We start from the raw sequence: 16,981 nt of genomic DNA on the forward strand, positions 1-16,981 counted from the left end.
AAGTCTAACACATGTATTTATATGTAATACATACATACATATACATATACATATGTATATGTATATCTCCAAGGTATCAAAGTAGAAATAAGAATGAACCCTCTTGTGTAGTTCTGCAAATCAGTAGAAATAAGTTTTCCCAGTGGCATATAGTAATGAAGTGAAAATACAATTGACCCTTGAACAATGAGGAGGTTAGGGGCAAAACTGAAAATCTACGAATAACTTTTACTCTCCCAAAACTTAACAACTAATAGCCTATTATTGAGTCTTACTGGTAACATAGTCGATTAACATATATTTTGTGTTATGCATTATATACTATATATATTCTTATAATAAAGCTAGAGAAAAAAAATTAAGAAAATCATAAAAGAAAATAAATACATGCATTTTTCCACATTCATGATATACCTAAATTTTTTGATATATCTAGGCTATATGGTTCATTTCTTAAGTTTTTTAAAAATTTTAGCAAATCTCTAAAAATGCCGTCTAATATATTCATTGAAAAACATTTACTTATATATGGACCTGCACAGTTCAAACCCATGTTGTTCTAGGGTCAACTGTAGTTTATATCTACAAGCCCATCTTAAATTGTTGTTAACTGTATGTTTCTATTTGCAAAGCTGTTTTATGATATGCATTTCTTCTACCCAAAGTTGTAACAGCTTAGAAGACAAATTTCTTAGCTGGGTGAGGGATACCTGTATCTTTTCCCTGAAATTCACTTCTGTCTGTGAGTGATATGACCAAAAGCTACTTTCTAACATTCTACATGGATTTTACAAGTTGTCTTAGATTAAATTTAATGTATCCATATTGACTTAACCTCTTAACACATTTTACAGAATAGGATGTGGATGTAACAAAGTTAATAATTATGACCCTCCTAGTAAAATATTATGGGTTAACAGGATCATATCCTCAAAGAGATAAACCAAAGGCAATGGGGATACACAATGACAAATATCTGAGTGGTTACCCTATGAAGCTTGGTAAAAACCAGCAATTTCTACATAAGATGGGGAACTTCCCCCCTCCCCCCTTCATAACTCTCACTGGAGCACTGTGAGTAGGAAGGATGTACAAACAAATACTCGACACTCACTTAACATTAACAGCTAGCTGGAATGCGTCCTCCAGCCAATCCAGGAGCTTGTGTGTGAATTCACTCACATCTTGCTACAAGAGAGGTAATAAGAGTTAGACTCACCCTATACTTAGGGAAACAAACATCTGCTCTTATCCCATCAATGACTACGATTCTATTACTGTGGAAGAATTTCTAATTTAGGGCCAAATACCATGGAACACTGGGCCCAGTTGCCACAGGTAAAACAGCATGCTAGGCAACCTCTGACAAGTGTGGCCAGAGGAAACGGGCACACTACCAATTCCAGCCACATCTTATAGCAAACTAACAACCACTACCAAAAAAGGTCCAAAGATTACACTGTAGCTCTCTAGAATTCATATGCAATCTAAACAGAGAAAGAAAACTGAAATGTTTCGAGATTTTGTAGAACTGTAGGACTGTTAGAGAAAGACAATTTTATGAGAAAGAAGCTGCTCTAAGGGTGACAGCTTCACTTTTTAACTAGAAGTGAGGAAAAGAAAGTACTGACATCTAGAAGACTGCTCAGAAAAGCTACTGAACTCAAGTTTAGATAGTTTAAAACATAAGATTTTTCTCTGGGCTGTCCCCAGACAAAGGTGCAAAGGACTTGACTTTTCTCAGTGACCCTTGCTAGAATTCACTGAGATATTTTCCAATCTCCTCCTACTTCAACAGCCTCTAATTCTATTCTTTCTATTACTACTACGTCTTTCCTTAGAATTGCCAGCCTCCCTCCACTTCCACCCCCCCACACACACTCTCTCTTTTAACCATCTGTTCCTTAGACATTATAAAGGGCAAAGGCAGGCATCCGCAGTCCCATGCAGTGTGTTCCCAGTTTATCAGAGACTACAGTAACATTAAACATGATTTCAAATTCCACAGAGTTTGAGGGAAAACACTCTCCTTGTACCTGCTGTTCCTCAGGTGATCGGAATGCTCCCTTTAAGAGATCTAGGGCTGCTGAAGGGTCTACAAATTTGCGATTTGATCCCATCATCAGAGCAAACAAGTACTGAAGCTCTTGCATAAACATGATATTTCTCTTTTCCTGTAGAAAACACAGCAATGTGTATTCTTACAACCTCTTACTTGGAAAACTAGAACATACAGAGAAAAGCTGTCAACGATCACTCCCTAATTTATATTGACTTAGATCTAGACCAGGGACAGGTCTCCAACTGTGTTATAGGTGCTCTGGTCAGCTCTCTGTAGGGACCCCCTAAACTGAAGGAATGTCTGTGCAGAAGCAAGAGAGATAGGTAACACTGCCAGAGAAGGAGACACATTTGTTCTCTGAGGCTCTGTCCTTGCTCCTTTCACCCAGGTGGCACCCTGGGAAGGGTTAGCTCACTGGCAGGAGGCTTTGTCCCCTGGCAGGAAGCCCTAATGCCTCTTCGCACAGGTGCAGGGCTCAGCACCAGGCCCTCGTTCTGTCACCAGTCTGAGTGCTAATGCAGCGGAAGGACACACAAAGAGAACAGGAACTTCTGACCACCACGTGCTGATGCTGGAGGAGTGACTCACCCTTTTCTTGGAACTGATTTTCTAATTTTATTCCTACTAACTTTATATTTTTGAAAACAAATCCTTATTTCTTATCACAAAGAAGAAAAAGAGCCATTTGGAAGTGAAAACAATATTAGCACAAGCCAAAGAGCATCACAGTTATCAGCTGTAACCAAAAAAAAGGCAAACTTTGGGATGACAGGGACTAAACAGTGAAGATTCCTCAACAGCAACTCACCGTGTGACTTGGACAATTTTCAAGTACATTTTGTGGCAGACTGAAGCCGAGAACAAGTCTTCGAAATTCAGGCAATTGAAAGAGAGACTGAAATAAAGAAATAAATTCATAGCCTTTCTTTCAAAATAATTGCAGCAAAACAATATTTCTTTTACCTTAAAAGTATGTATAGATGTTGATACAGTAATTCTCCTTCTATTATGTTGAAGAAAATAATGGTTATGCATAAAAACTGAGCTGAAAGAACATTAATCCTTTGAGGAAAAACTAAAAACCACCTAATGGCTAACAAGAGGAACAGAGTAAATAAACTATAGTACATTCATTCAATAGACTATTATGGCCTGACCAGGTGGTGGTGCAGTGGATAGAGCATCAGACTGGGATGTAGAAGACCCAGGTTCAAGACCCCGAGGTTGCCAGCTTGAGCGCAGGCTCATCTGGTTTGAGCAAAAGCTCACCGGCTTAAGCCCAAGGTCGCTGAGCTTGAGCAAGGGGTTACTCCGTCTGCTGAAGGTCCACGGTCAAGGCACATATGAGAATCAATCAATGAACAACTAAGGTGTTGCAACACACAACGAAAAACTAATGATTGATGCTTCTCATCTCTCCGTTCCTGTCTGTCTGCGCCTATCTATCCCTCTCTCTGACTCTGTAAAAAAAAAAAAAAAGAAAAACAAAAAGACTATTATGTAGTCATTAAAATAATTTTGTATTGACCCAGGCTGGTTGGCTTAGTGGTAGAGCATCGGCCTGGCGTGCGGAAGTCCCAGGTTTGATTCCCGGCCAGGGCACACAGGAGAAGCGCCCATCTGCTTCTCCACCCCTTCCCCTCTCCTTCCCCTCTGTATCTCTCTTCCCCTCCCGCAGCCAAGGCTCCATTGGAGCAAAGATGGCCCGGGCGCTGGGGATGGCTCTATGGCCTCTGCCTCAGGCACTAGAGTGGCTCTGGTCGCAACAGAGCGAAGCCCTGGATGGGCACAGCATCGCCCCCTGGTGGGCGTGCCGGGTGGATCCCAGTCGGGCGCGTGTGGGAGTCTGTCTGACTGCCTCCCCGTTTCCAGCTTCAGAAAAATACAAAAAAAAGAAAAAAAGAAAAAGAAAACAAACTTCTGTAGAAAAGTAATGTTTTCATGAAATGGACTGCTACACAACAGTGAAAATGAATGATCAGGAGCTACACTAATCACCATGGATAAACCTGAGACGTGTATTTTGAGTGAAAAAGTCAAAGAAAAATAGAGTATTACATTGTTTATATCATGTATAATTATAGATAAAACAGTATCATATACTGTTCAGGATTCCTACAGATATGGGTATGTCTGAGGGGAAAGAAGGGACTAGGGACAGGAACACCGGGACTCAACGGTACTGAGGCTGTAACATCTACTTTTGGAGCCGGTAGTGAGCACGGCGCTCCTACTATCCCCACTCATCAGAGTAGCACACTTAAAACGGTCACAGCACAGACCTCTGGCTGACAGTTAGGGAGAAGTATTTTTTGAATTGTTCTGTAAATCACACATTTTTCTAAAATGAGTATCTTTTGAAGGATATTGTTTTCAAATTTCTCATATAACTGTTACAACTCATTGCAATACACCCCTCAAATGAGCCCTGCTGCCCGCACCCGGAGCCTGTGAAGCGGCAGCCTGGGCAGACGGAGACTCCAGCTTCGTCATGCAATCGTGAGGTCTCCTGGGTCCCACCATGAAGACAGGTGTGCAACTGCACTGGTCCATGTCCTCTCTGCGCACCCCGGCTGTCTACCGGACATGTCTCCACTCTCCCAGGCCCATGTCCTCTCTGCCCACCCCGGCTGTCTACAGGACATGTCTCCACTCTCCCAGGCCCATGTCCTCTCTGCCCACCCCGGCTGTCTACAGGACATGTCTCCACTCTCCCAGGCCCATGTTCTCTCTGCCCACCCCGGCTGTCTACCGGACCTGTCTCCACCCTCCCAGGCCCATCTCCTCTCTGCCCACCCCGGCTGTCTACAGGACCTGTCTCCACTCTCCCAGGCCCATGTCCTCTCTGCACACCCCGGCTGTCTACCGGACCTGTCTCCACCCTCCCAGGCCCATCTCCTCTCTGCCCACCCCGGCTGTCTACAGGACCTGTCTCCACTCTCCCAGGCCCATGTCCTCTCTGCACACCCCGGCTGTCTACCGGACCTGTCTCCACCCTCCCAGGCCCATCTCCTCTCTGCCCACCCCGGCTGTCTACAGGACCTGTCTCCACTCTCCCAGGCCCATGTCCTCTCTGCACACCCCGGCTGTCTACCAGACCTGTCTCCACCCTCCCAGGCCCATCTCCTCTCTGCCCACCCCAGCTGTCTACAGGACATGTCTCCACTCTCCCAGGCCCATGTCCTCTCTGCCCACCCCGGCTGTCTACAGGACATGTCTCCACTCTCCCAGGCCCATGTCCTCTCTGCCCACCCCGGCTGTCTACAGGACATGTCTCCACTCTCCCAGGCCCATGTCCTCTCTGCGCACCCCGGCTGTCTACAGGACATGTCTCCACTCTCCCAGGCCCATGTCCTCTCTGCACACCCCGGCTGTCTACCGGACCTGTCTCCACCCTCCCAGGCCCATCTCCTCTCTGCCCACCCCGGCTGTCTACAGGACATGTCTCCACTCTCCCAGGCCCATGTCCTCTCTGCGCACCCCGGCTGTCTACAGGACATGTCTCCACTCTCCCAGGCCCATGTTCTCTCTGCCCACCCCGGCTGTCTACCGGACCTGTCTCCACCCTCCCAGGCCCATCTCCTCTCTGCCCACCCCGGCTGTCTACAGGACATGTCTCCACTCTCCCAGGCCCATGTCCTCTCTGCGCACCCCGGCTGTCTACCGGACATGTCTCCACTCTCCCAGGCCCATGTCCTCTCTGCGCACCCCGGCTGTCTACCGGACATGTCTCCACTCTCCCAGGCCCATGTCCTCTCTGCGCACCCCGGCTGTCTACCGGACCTGTCTCCACCCTCCCAGGCCCATGTCCTCTCTGCCCACCCCGGCTGTCTACCGGACATGTCTCCACTCTCCCAGGCCCATGTCCTCTCTGCACACCCCGGCTGTCTACAGGACATGTCTCCACCCTCCCAGGCCCATCTCCTCTCTGCCCACCCCGGCTGTCTACAGGACATGTCTCCACTCTGCCAGGCCCATGTCCTCTCTGCGCACCCCGGCTGTCTACAGGACATGTCTCCACTCTCCCAGGCCCATGTCCTCTCTGCGCACCCCGGCTGTCTACCGGACATGTCTCCACTCTCCCAGGCCCATGTCCTCTCTGCGCACCCCGGCTGTCTACCGGACCTGTCTCCACCCTCCCAGGCCCATGTCCTCTCTGCACACCCCGGCTGTCTACCGGACCTGTCTCCACCCTCCCAGGCCCATGTCCTCTCTGCGCACCCCGGCTGTCTACCGGACATGTCTCCACCCTCCCAGGCCCATGTCCTCTCTGCACACCCCGGCTGTCTACAGGACATGTCTCCACTCTCCCAGGCCCATCTCCTCTCTGCACACCCCGGCTGTCTACAGGACATGTCTCCACCCTCCCAGGCCCATGTCCTCTCTGCCCACCCCGGCTGTCTACTGGACATGTCTCCACTCTCCCAGTATCACTGCTCTTCTGCTCATCACCCAGGACACTCTCTAGGACGTCTTCTCCACGAGAAAACTGCTTTATATTTCAGTCACATCACACCGTTCCTCACCTTCACCAAAATTGGGCATTCCCCCAAAATGCCACTGTTCTTAAAAACCACAAAAAGGTACCCACTTACCAAATGCCCACCTATCGAAAAGGCCACACATAACTACCCTGTATGAACAGCAGCCAATTCCTCTGCAGCTGACCCTCTCTGGACCGTCTCACCATCACTGAACTGTCTCCATGGGACTCGTCACCACCTGACACATTCTATTTACTGCACGTCCGCTCTTTTCAGAGTGAACTCCATGAGAGTAAGGGTGATTTATTCACTGTGGTTTCCCAGGGCTAAAACAGTGCCAGACACACAAATCCATGGACTTTTGTGGATGGAAAGGGAGGATTCCACCTTTGGCTGAGCAGCTGGGTAGATGTTAAGTACTAGGACGGAGAAGATTACAGGAGCAGGACCATGTGCCATTTTATGGCCATGTCAGTCCAGATGCCTAGAGACAGTTCCAGAGAGGCGGCTCTCTCAAGGGAACTTACCATCCCTGGGCTTTGTCAGCACCCGTGCACTAATTCCCAGTATTGTATCTGCAGCCAGATCTTCTACTGACGTACAGATTTACACAGCTAACCGTCTATGGGATACCTCCGTGTGGCACCTCAAATCAAGTGTGTACAAAGCTGAACTGATCCAGAGGTCAGCTTCCCAAGAGTCAAGTGATTTGAGGTGCTGTTTCCAGGACACCCAAACATCAGAGTCCCACATCAGAGCAGGGGCTAGGCTGTGTGGCCAGTTTTGGGATTGGCGGCCACGACCCCCTGCACACCCTCACGGCTCTTCTCTGTCCAGAAGCAGGTGGTTTCAGGAGTGTGATGGAGCAGATGCGAGGGTGACACACATTTGAGCACATGTCAGCAGCTGTCTGGGGAGGGTGTCCTCGGCCAGTTTTCCAAGTGGAGGTGAGGGGTAGGGGGGTTCTCTGTGGCTTCTTGTTGGATTCAGGTTAAAGCTGGAAGCCCACTGATAAGTTAATCCTAAACGTTACTTTGCAAAGTACCCCTGGATGGCTACACAGAAGAACGAAGATGGCTTCTGTGAGGTTTTAGCTGGAGACTCCTAGGTTAAAAACCTGCACATGAACATCAGGGAAGACAGGAAACTCAACCATAACATCAAGAGAAGAGCTCAGCTGTTCTCCTGGGGAAGCTCAGTGGGGATGGGGGCAGCCAAGGCCACCCACCTGTGCTGGCAGCAACCCAGGTGATGTGTTCATGTTGCTTCAGGAGGAGGAAAATGTGGCCAAATCTGCCCCACCCTCACATGAAGGACTGACTCCAAAGCCATGATGGGGTCACAGGTGAAATCTGCCCTGGAGGGTCACCTGGCTTCCCAAGGCTTCCTCAAAGCCTGGGTATGTTCTTTCAACCCCTGTGTGTCACAGCACGTGACACACTTTCTTCCACCACTCTGTTCACTCACTTGCTCATTCATTTACCCCTTCAAGAACCCCTGAGAGGGGAACTGTACACTGGCTCTGCCTTTAAGAGTCCAATGTCCAGGACATGATTTTTTTTTAATTTTTTTTTTTTAGTATTAAAAATCTTTTCAATGAAAAGATCATCATATATAAATTCAGAGAAGATAAAAAGTTAAAACAAGAACTCTGGACTGGAATATCTTAAAGGTTCCTCTCTTATCCACACTCTATGATTCTTTAAGGGACGACTTATCTTATTTTTGTCACATATCTTGGCTCTGCCACTTTATAAATATTACTAGAGAAAAGAAAAAAACTAGACTGAAATCCTGCTCTTAACACACATCTACATCAGCCCTACTGAAGTGTCAGATGGCATTACCATCCACCTGGTTATTCAAGCTAGAAACCTGGGAGTCTGTCTCAGTTCTCTCCTCTAGAGATCCTGAATCTAGTCACCTTACTCAATCCTGCAGATCTGACCCCTGAACACCTCTAGAATGTTCTCACTTCTCTTCCTTCATGGCTTATGCCACAGCTCTACTCCAGACTACCATCCTTACCTGTCTGGATATTTACAATAGCTTCCCAATAATTGATTTCTCATTAACTCTTGCTCTGCTAATGATGACCCAAAACACCTCCTCAACATATTTAGAGCACAGAAGATTGCTTTTAGTACTGCCCAATTTAGACACCAGAGCAGATAAATCCAAAACACAAGAAAGCAACCAAACATAGTGATGCCACGGAGAAAACTCCCCAGTTTTATCTGTGTTTACATTTTTTAAAAACTATGTTTCTCATACTTCATTTTAACCAATTACAGTATTGTTTCCAGAAGACACAGCTGTCTCTCTAAAGTGTCATACCTGAATAACAGCGCTAAACCAACACGTATTGCCAACATTTTTCAGCCCAACTGGCCAACCATCAACTCGCCTCCAGTCATTGGGGTTGGCACTTTCTCCCCAGACTTCACAGCGTTTTCTCTTTGAGCGTTTCATTTCCACAGAGGCTGCCTCATGCATCCTGTATTGTGCCCACACACCACATAACAGGAAAAGAAAAAAGTTCAAGAACAACATGCTAGATGGAGGATGTTGGTAGTCTTTCATAAGTAGTTTAACCTATTTACTGGGTAATCATTAGCTATACAGTAATTAAAAGATCATACTGTAAGTGAAAATGTTTAAACATAGAGATGTTAATTCTTACATAACAGATTTTTACTAATACAGTTTTTTATGAAACTGAATTGAGACTCAAGACTATTTATAGCTATCATTTTTAAAGTTTTACATTTCAACAACAGTGCTTTGTCTCAGATTGTGTCACTGAAAGAGGCAAGAGAGATATGCTGCTTAATGTAAGAGCCTCCAAACCATCCAGCACCCAAACCTGGCCCTGGGTTTCCCTGAAAGCAAAGCTCAGCAGTATGAGGGAAAAACACATCTGGAAACTGACACACTGGACCTGGATGTGTGTGGACAATTCCAGACAACCATCAAATCAGTACCAATTCAAAAAATATATCCCCTTTGCACTTCTGAGAGAGGGTAGCTGAATCATAATTTCATTTTCAAACAGTCAACATAACCTTCAACATTTACAAAGGGCACGCATATTTATCAGATACTTGCACTAAGATGTTTTTTCCCCATCACTTAGCAATTCTCAACTACAAAATCTGCAGGGTTCTACTCCAGGACCACAGGCTGCATAAGACACTTATCATAGCTGGCTTTTTCAAACAGAACCCATGAAAACCCTACAGCAAACATTACACTTAAAAGTGAACCAGAGTAAGCTCAAAAATTCTCTTCTAAAATTTTTTTAATTCCAGTGCAACTGAAGGAACCTAGCAGAATTGTTCCTGAGTGACACTCACAGAGCTATTGCCTTTGACCTACATACTAATGCGAGGAGCAAAGATTATAAATTCAATTAATTACCTGTTAAGATCTCTTCCATCAGCTTGAACACTGGGGGACTCCAGTAGACTCAAAGCAATAGCAGCCTGAAGATCATCTTTGTTCTCATGAGTAAGATCTATTACTTCTGTAAGACACATTGAAACTTAATCAGTCTACATGCAGGAAACACTGTACTCCTGTCTCTACTGAGGAAAAAAAATAAAAGCATTCACAAAACTAGAAAGACTCAAACTCACACATGATTACAAATGCAAAAAACCTAAATAAAACATTAGCAAACAGAATCCTGATAATGTACAAAGAAAGATTATATATTAATACCATTATATATTAAAAGATTAAATATTAAGAGTTTACTGTAGAAAATATTGAATTAACATTAGAAAATAAACCAGTAAAATTCACTATCTTAAAAGTTAAAGGAAGGCCCTGGCCGGTTGGCTCAGTGGTAGAGCGTCGGCCTGGCGTGCAGAAGTCCCGGGTTCGATTCCTGGCCAGGGCACACAGGAGAAGCGCCCATCTGCTTCTCCACCCCTTCCCCTCTCCTTCCTCTCTGTCTCTGTCTTCCCTTCCCACAGCAAAGTTCCATTGGAGCAAAGATGGCCCAGGCGCTGGGGATGGCTCCTTGGCCTCTGCCCCAGGCGCTAGAGTGGCTCTGGTCGCGACAGAGCAACGCCCCAGAGGGGCAGAGCATCGCCCCCTGGTGGGCAGAGCGTCGCCCCCTGGTGGGCGTGCCGGGTGGATCCCGGTCGGGCGCATGTGGGAGTCTGTCTGACTGTCTCTCCCCGTTTCCAGCTTCAGAAAAAATACACACAAAAAAAAGTTAAAGGAAAAAATGATAATAGATATAGAAAAAATAGTTAATAACAGTCAACCTCTATTCAAGAATAAAAACCTCAAGTTAACTAAAAAGAGAAGAGAATGTCCTTAGACTGAGAAAACACACCCATGAAAACCCCACAGCAAACATTACACTTAATGGTGAGATGTTAAACATGTTTCCTTTAAAACCAAGACTAAGACAAAGATGTATACTATCAAAACTTTTATTAACTATGGTTTTGAAAGTCCCAGTCAGTGAAATAAGAAAATGAAATAAGAAATAATTTTTTTAATATAAGAATTGGAAAATAAGAAACAAAACTGTCATAATTCACAGACAATAATCACCTACAAGGAAGACCCAAAATCTAAAAAAATACTAGTTATAATAAAATGTGGCTAGCTAAAAGATCAATGTACAATAGTTAAGTGAATTTCTATATGAGAAGTGAAAAACATTTAATTTGAAAAGAAAAAAACCACCAAACTGCAGTAATTATAACTGTGGGCTGCTGGCATAAGAACAAATACAGAGATAGATGGAACAGAATCAATGGAACAGAAAAAAATCCTCATACTTATGGTCCACTGATTTTCATCACAGGTACCAAGACAATTCAACAGAGAAAGACTATCTTTTCAACAAGTGGCACTGAGACAACTGGATACCCACATGCAGAAGAATGACCTTAACTCCATGTCTCACATCATTTACAAAAGTGAACTTACAGTGAATTGTGCCCTCAAGGTAACAGCTCAAATTATACAACTCTTAGAATAAAACACTGTAAACCTCTGTGACCTTGGATTAATAATGGCATCTTAGAGATCACATCCAAAGCAAAAACAACCAAAGAACAAAATTTTTAAATTTGACATAAAAACAAAAACAAACAAACAAAAAACCATCTTTGGGCATCAGAGGACACCACCGAGAGTGTCAAAACACAACCTACAGAATGGGAGAACATTTTTGCAAACCATATATCAAGGAAGGGACTTATATACAAACTATCTAAAATCTGCAACTAAATAAGCACATGAGAAAATGCTCAACATCATTAGCCATGCACAAGTAACATGAATCCAAATAGCTCCCAGAAGCCTTGTTTATAATAGCAAAAACTGTGAAACAACCTCAAAGTCAGTAAATACATATATCAACTGGGGCATATTCAAATCATGAAGTAATACACACCAGTGAAAATAATGAACTGTATAATCTTCAACATGGATGAGTATCCAAAAATAGTGATTGAGAAGAGTCACTATGGCCTGACCAGTGGTGGTGCAGTGGATAAAGCATCAACCAAGAACGCTGAGGTCACTGGTTCAAAATCCTTGGCTTGCCTGGTCAAGGAACATACAGGAATTGATGCTTCCTACTCCTCCCCCTGCCCTTCTCTCTCTCTCCTTCAGCCTCTCTCACCTTCTTCCCCCGCCTCTAAAATGAATAAATAAAAAAAATTAAGAAAAAAGTCACTATGTGCACTGACGTATACGAGAATATTCATACCAGCATTATTCAGAAGAGCTCAAAACTGCAAAGAGACCAAATATCCGTTAAAACCATCTGACCCAGCCGATGGTTCCCTTCCCCTGGAAACCTCCTTTGCTTCCCCCTGGACACTTTGTTCCCTGCCCAGGCCTCCTAACACTGGGAGTGCCCACTGCTTACTCACTGCACCTTTTCTCTTTTCTATACCCACTCCCTTGGAGAGTCCATCCAGTCTTGTAACTTTCACACCATTTACAAGTTTATGATTCCAAGTTTTCTCTAGCTCCAGCCCAGATCTCTCCCCAGAACTGCACATTTGGATCTCCACTGCCTTTGTGACACTCCACCTGAATGTCTAACAGGCATCCAAACTTAATATTCCAAAACCAACTGCTTCATCTTCCGCCCCAAATTTGCTCCATCTGCTGCTACTCCCACTTCAGTTAAGTGCAAATCCATCCTTTCAGCTCCTTGGGGAAAAGAAACCTGGAGTCACCTTTCACTCCTCTTTTTCACAACCCTTATCCTGTAAGCAAATCCTATATAGCAAGCACTTCTCACACCTCCATCACTACATCCTGGTCCACCCAACTTCATCTGCAACAGCTCCCTGACTGGTCCTTGGCTGCCCACTCAGACCCATGCTCACTGCCCACTCCCCCACATTCTATTTTCAACAGAGCAGTCAGAATAATCTCAGAAAATAGAAATAGTTTCTATCACTCCTCTGCTCCAAATGCTCCCATGGCTAGCCAGCTCACACACAGTAAACACCAAGCACATGTGAAGGCTCTGCGTGACCTGCCTCCTGTTCCCTCCACAGCCTCATCTCTTCCTGCCCTCCTCACTCACTAAGCCACAGCCCTGGCCTCCTGGCTGGCCCTTAAGCAAACCACTGTACGTTCCACGTTCCCACCGGAAGGCTCACTCACTCCCCCTTCTCAAAAGGCCATCCTATTTCATATCTAATTCTCAGAACTCCTTGTTTTACTCCCTCCTTTACTCCTTCTCTATGGGACTTATCATGTTCTAACGTGCTATATAATTTATTTGTTTGTCCATCTCCTTTCAAAAAATAAGCAACACCAGGGCAGGAATTCTTGTTTATTCTGTTCATCTCCAGTTCATCAAAAGTGCTACACAAAGTAGGCGCTCAGCAAATAAGTGCTGAATGAACGAATCCACGTAAGTGCTTAGAACTGTGCCTGGCTCGCAGTGACGGTTTAATAATTCGCTATCATTACCATTATTCCCAAACACTGACATGATCGATAGGAAACTCATACACTTACTTTTTGCTAGTTCAGAGCAGGACTAAGAGAGGACATACTTACTTGCTAAGACTTCTTTGTTGGCAGCACTTTCCTCAGCTTCAGTTGGTTCCGCAGCAACACTGTCTTCACTGGGCTCCTTAACTCTCTCATCAGTGAGAAGGCTGACAGCCAGAGTGATATCACCATTACTAGCCTAAGGAGAAAAAAATAAAAACTTCAAAAGTAAAGCATCACAGCATTTAACATAAGTAGTGCCAGTTAGTTTTTTGGTGATAATTCCTTACTACCCTGGTGACATACCAAGTGTAAGCATATGTCTAGCATAGAATCAGAACACAAGGGTAAGGTGGAAGATGGTAAGAGACGGTGCTTAGAACGTATATCAAATTCCTAGTTCCAGGGAAGGAGCTGCTAGGTTCTGATTTACCACAATGTGCAAAAAGGAAAATCTTGCTAGAGATTCCTTCTCACTGTTTTGGATGCTGCTACTCCTCGTTTAACAGAATGGTCAGGGCATGATGTATAAATGGGGGCTGGCTAAGAACCAGAGATTCCTGCATGAAGTCAGGCTCTGCAATAAAAATGCCACGCAGCTGCCATGTTCTGTAGTGATGACCATACTTCTGTTTGTTTTGAAGTTTTTATTAGGAAAACTCTCTAACATTTATAGCAGTAGAAGAAATGTATAATTATTGCCTATCACTCAGTTTCAACAATTACCAAGGTGGTCTATCTTGTTTTACCCATTCTGCTCAAGTCTCCCAGAGTGTTTTAAACAAATCCTAAGCATCTGATTACTTCTTCAGTCAACATTTCAGAATGTATCTTTTTCAAAATAGAACAAGCAATGCTATTATCACATCTGGAGAGTAAGTAACAAGTTTTCAAATAACAAATAACCATTTCAAACTTCCCAGACTCAGATATTTTTAGTTCATTTGTTTGAGCAGATCCATGTTTATACAATACAGTTGGTTGATATGTTTCATAAATCTCTCCTGCCCTGTATGTTCTGCCACTGAGAGTCTCCCCCATCGAAATCCCACCCCCTTTATAATTTACATGTTGAAGATACTGGGTGTTTCAGCCTGTAGAGCTTCTGTCCCTGTATACACTTTCATTCTGGCATTAAAATGGCCTGAACTGACATAACTATGACATGGACAACTGTTATAAAGCTTGACACTGACCTTCAGCGCCTCGTGGAGGAAGGAAGGATCCTGGATGCCTGTGATTTCCCTCAGCTGGTTTACCAGCATCTGGCAGCTCTACATTTGAGTGGCAAAAACATAGACATTTGTCCGTCAGAACATAAGCTTGGATACATTTAATGAGTACCTGTATCCTGAAAAAACAGGTCTGAGACTCGCATTTTTCACTTTAAAGAACTGACAACTTCCGAGCAACAAGATACTGGCTGTTGTCAGAGTCTTCTAGAATGTGCCACCTTGACAAACAGATCATTGTGAGCTGAAAACAATTAAAGTTTAACAAAATAGAAAAAGTTAGCTTCTCCTTTCTCACCTAGAGATTCGGATAGAAAACTCTGCTTCAGGAAGAAACTCTTAGCATAATCACCTTAGCAAATTCACTTAGGCACATGTGAATTATGTGTGTCCCACTGTTTCTGAGTCACCTAGCAAGAACTTGCTGTCTACTTTGGTGTCTTCCCTGTGAATCACTTCTTTCCCCTTTGAAATCCCAGACTCTTGTCCCAGCTGACATAGCTACCTCATTTTGCCTCAGTCTTCATAATTTTCACGCTTATGTGAGTACTCTGTGCACACATATTAAATTTTATTTCTCCTGTTAACTGCTGCTGTATGTCATGTGAATTATTCAATCAGCCAGAAGAACTAAAGGGGAAAGTTCCCCTAGCCACAACATGGTCCAGGCACGTGCTAAAGCACCTAATCTATTACTCTCTTAAATGCTCACTCGTGGAAAATGTTTTTGGCACTTGTGGAAAAAATATGAGTAAACAGTGAAACTATAAGTATATAAAACATTTAAACGTAGTATTCTATCCTAAAGGGATGCTTAAAGTGCCTCAGGTTTTTCTTTTTGTGAGTAGTACAAGAGTAAGTAGGTCATCTCTGGAGTTCGGGGAATCTGCATGGATGTGAAGATGAGCTATTTTAAGCTTCAGTGCACATGCCTTTTGTATGTGTCATTTTTCACTGACATTAAGTTTCCAACATGTAATTAACAAATGAGATCACCAACATCATAGTTAAAACTTTAGGTTTAATTGCTTAAAATTAAGTTTAAAGCTAGAATTTTTTGAATTATAAATAAAATGCCAGGGGTAATAAACAGTGGGATGTTTTCTCTTCATTGATCTGAATCACAGAAAAACTGACCCTGTGGTAACTTTCAGCTCCCACAAGATCAGTTTATAATAACCCTTTTCAGCCTTAAAATCTTCACTGAATATTTTATCCTGTGTTACATAAAGAAAAAAGTTAACATACAAAAAAAACTACTTACAAATAAGCTCAATTTAAACTGGCTGTCCAACTGAAGACACTGATCATTTAGATCAGGGGTAGTCAACCTTCTTATACCTACTGCCCACTTTTGTATCTCTGTTAGTAGTAAAATTTTCTAACCACCCACTGGTTCCACGGTAATGGTGATTTATAAAGTAGGGAAGTAACTTTATTTTATAAAATTTATAAAGCAGAGTTACAGCAAGTTAAAGCATGTAATAATAATTACTTACCAAGTACTTTATGTCAGATTTTCGCTAAGTTTGGAGGAATAAATCTTTATAAAACAACTTACTATAGTTAAATCTATATTTTTATTTATACTTTGGTTGCTCCGCTACCACCCACCATGAAAGCTGGAACTCCCACTATGGGTGGTAGGGACCAGGTTGACTGCCACTGATTTAGATGAATATTTAAAACAAAACAGTTCAAATTTATGTCAGTGAGAAGAAATCTAATGTAAACCATTCCTAAAGTTATCCAAGAATTAAAACCAGAACAAATCCTTAACACGTCACCATTAACAATCTCAGTTAGTAGCATGTCTTCAAGAGGCATTGTGCATCACCACCAGCTGCAACAGAAACAGTATCCTAGGTACTTCAACAGCTGAGGGCCCAGTGCAACACACTTAAGTATCATAAGACTAGAAATAACTAAATGAAACATCCCTACAGTCAGTCTCTCTGTTCTAGTGATAAGCCACAGTCATAGGCTAGAAATGAAACCCGACCCTGCTGAGACCATCAGTCTTTGAGGCTATGAGTCTTGTCAAAAGGAGTCACTGCCTGTGGACTGGGAGAGCGACTATCAGACTAGACTAGCAGGTGTCCAGATTTAGCCTTGGCAAATGCTGAAAACAAAAAACGTGTAATTTTTAGAAAATTAAATGTTAAAAAGTTTTCTCCAAACTAATTCTAATTACATTTGATTTTACTGGGTAA

The 16,981-nt window shown here is 43.6% G+C and overlaps 1 protein-coding gene across 4 annotated transcripts in view; it reads right to left on the minus strand.

Annotated features, from left to right (window-relative positions):
• Positions 1-16,981, minus strand: part of USP28 (ubiquitin specific peptidase 28) — a 65,263-nt gene that overhangs the window by 36,562 nt on the left and 11,720 nt on the right. For all 4 annotated transcript variants that reach the window (XM_066245030.1, XM_066245039.1, XM_066245015.1 and 1 more), the window contains exons 2-8: positions 14,733-14,810; positions 13,603-13,735; positions 9,967-10,072; positions 8,884-9,043; positions 2,871-2,957; positions 2,037-2,174; positions 1,115-1,188 (exon numbers count right to left, since the gene is read on the minus strand). In XM_066245030.1, coding sequence (XP_066101127.1) covers positions 1,115-1,188; positions 2,037-2,174; positions 2,871-2,957; positions 8,884-9,043; positions 9,967-10,072; positions 13,603-13,735; positions 14,733-14,810 — 776 coding nt within the window. The remainder of the gene's footprint in view (positions 1-1,114; positions 1,189-2,036; positions 2,175-2,870; positions 2,958-8,883; positions 9,044-9,966; positions 10,073-13,602; positions 13,736-14,732; positions 14,811-16,981) is intronic.

The sequence above is a fragment of the Saccopteryx bilineata genome, chromosome 1, assembly GCF_036850765.1.
Source record: "Saccopteryx bilineata isolate mSacBil1 chromosome 1, mSacBil1_pri_phased_curated, whole genome shotgun sequence".
Taxonomy (NCBI): Eukaryota; Metazoa; Chordata; class Mammalia; order Chiroptera; family Emballonuridae; genus Saccopteryx; species Saccopteryx bilineata.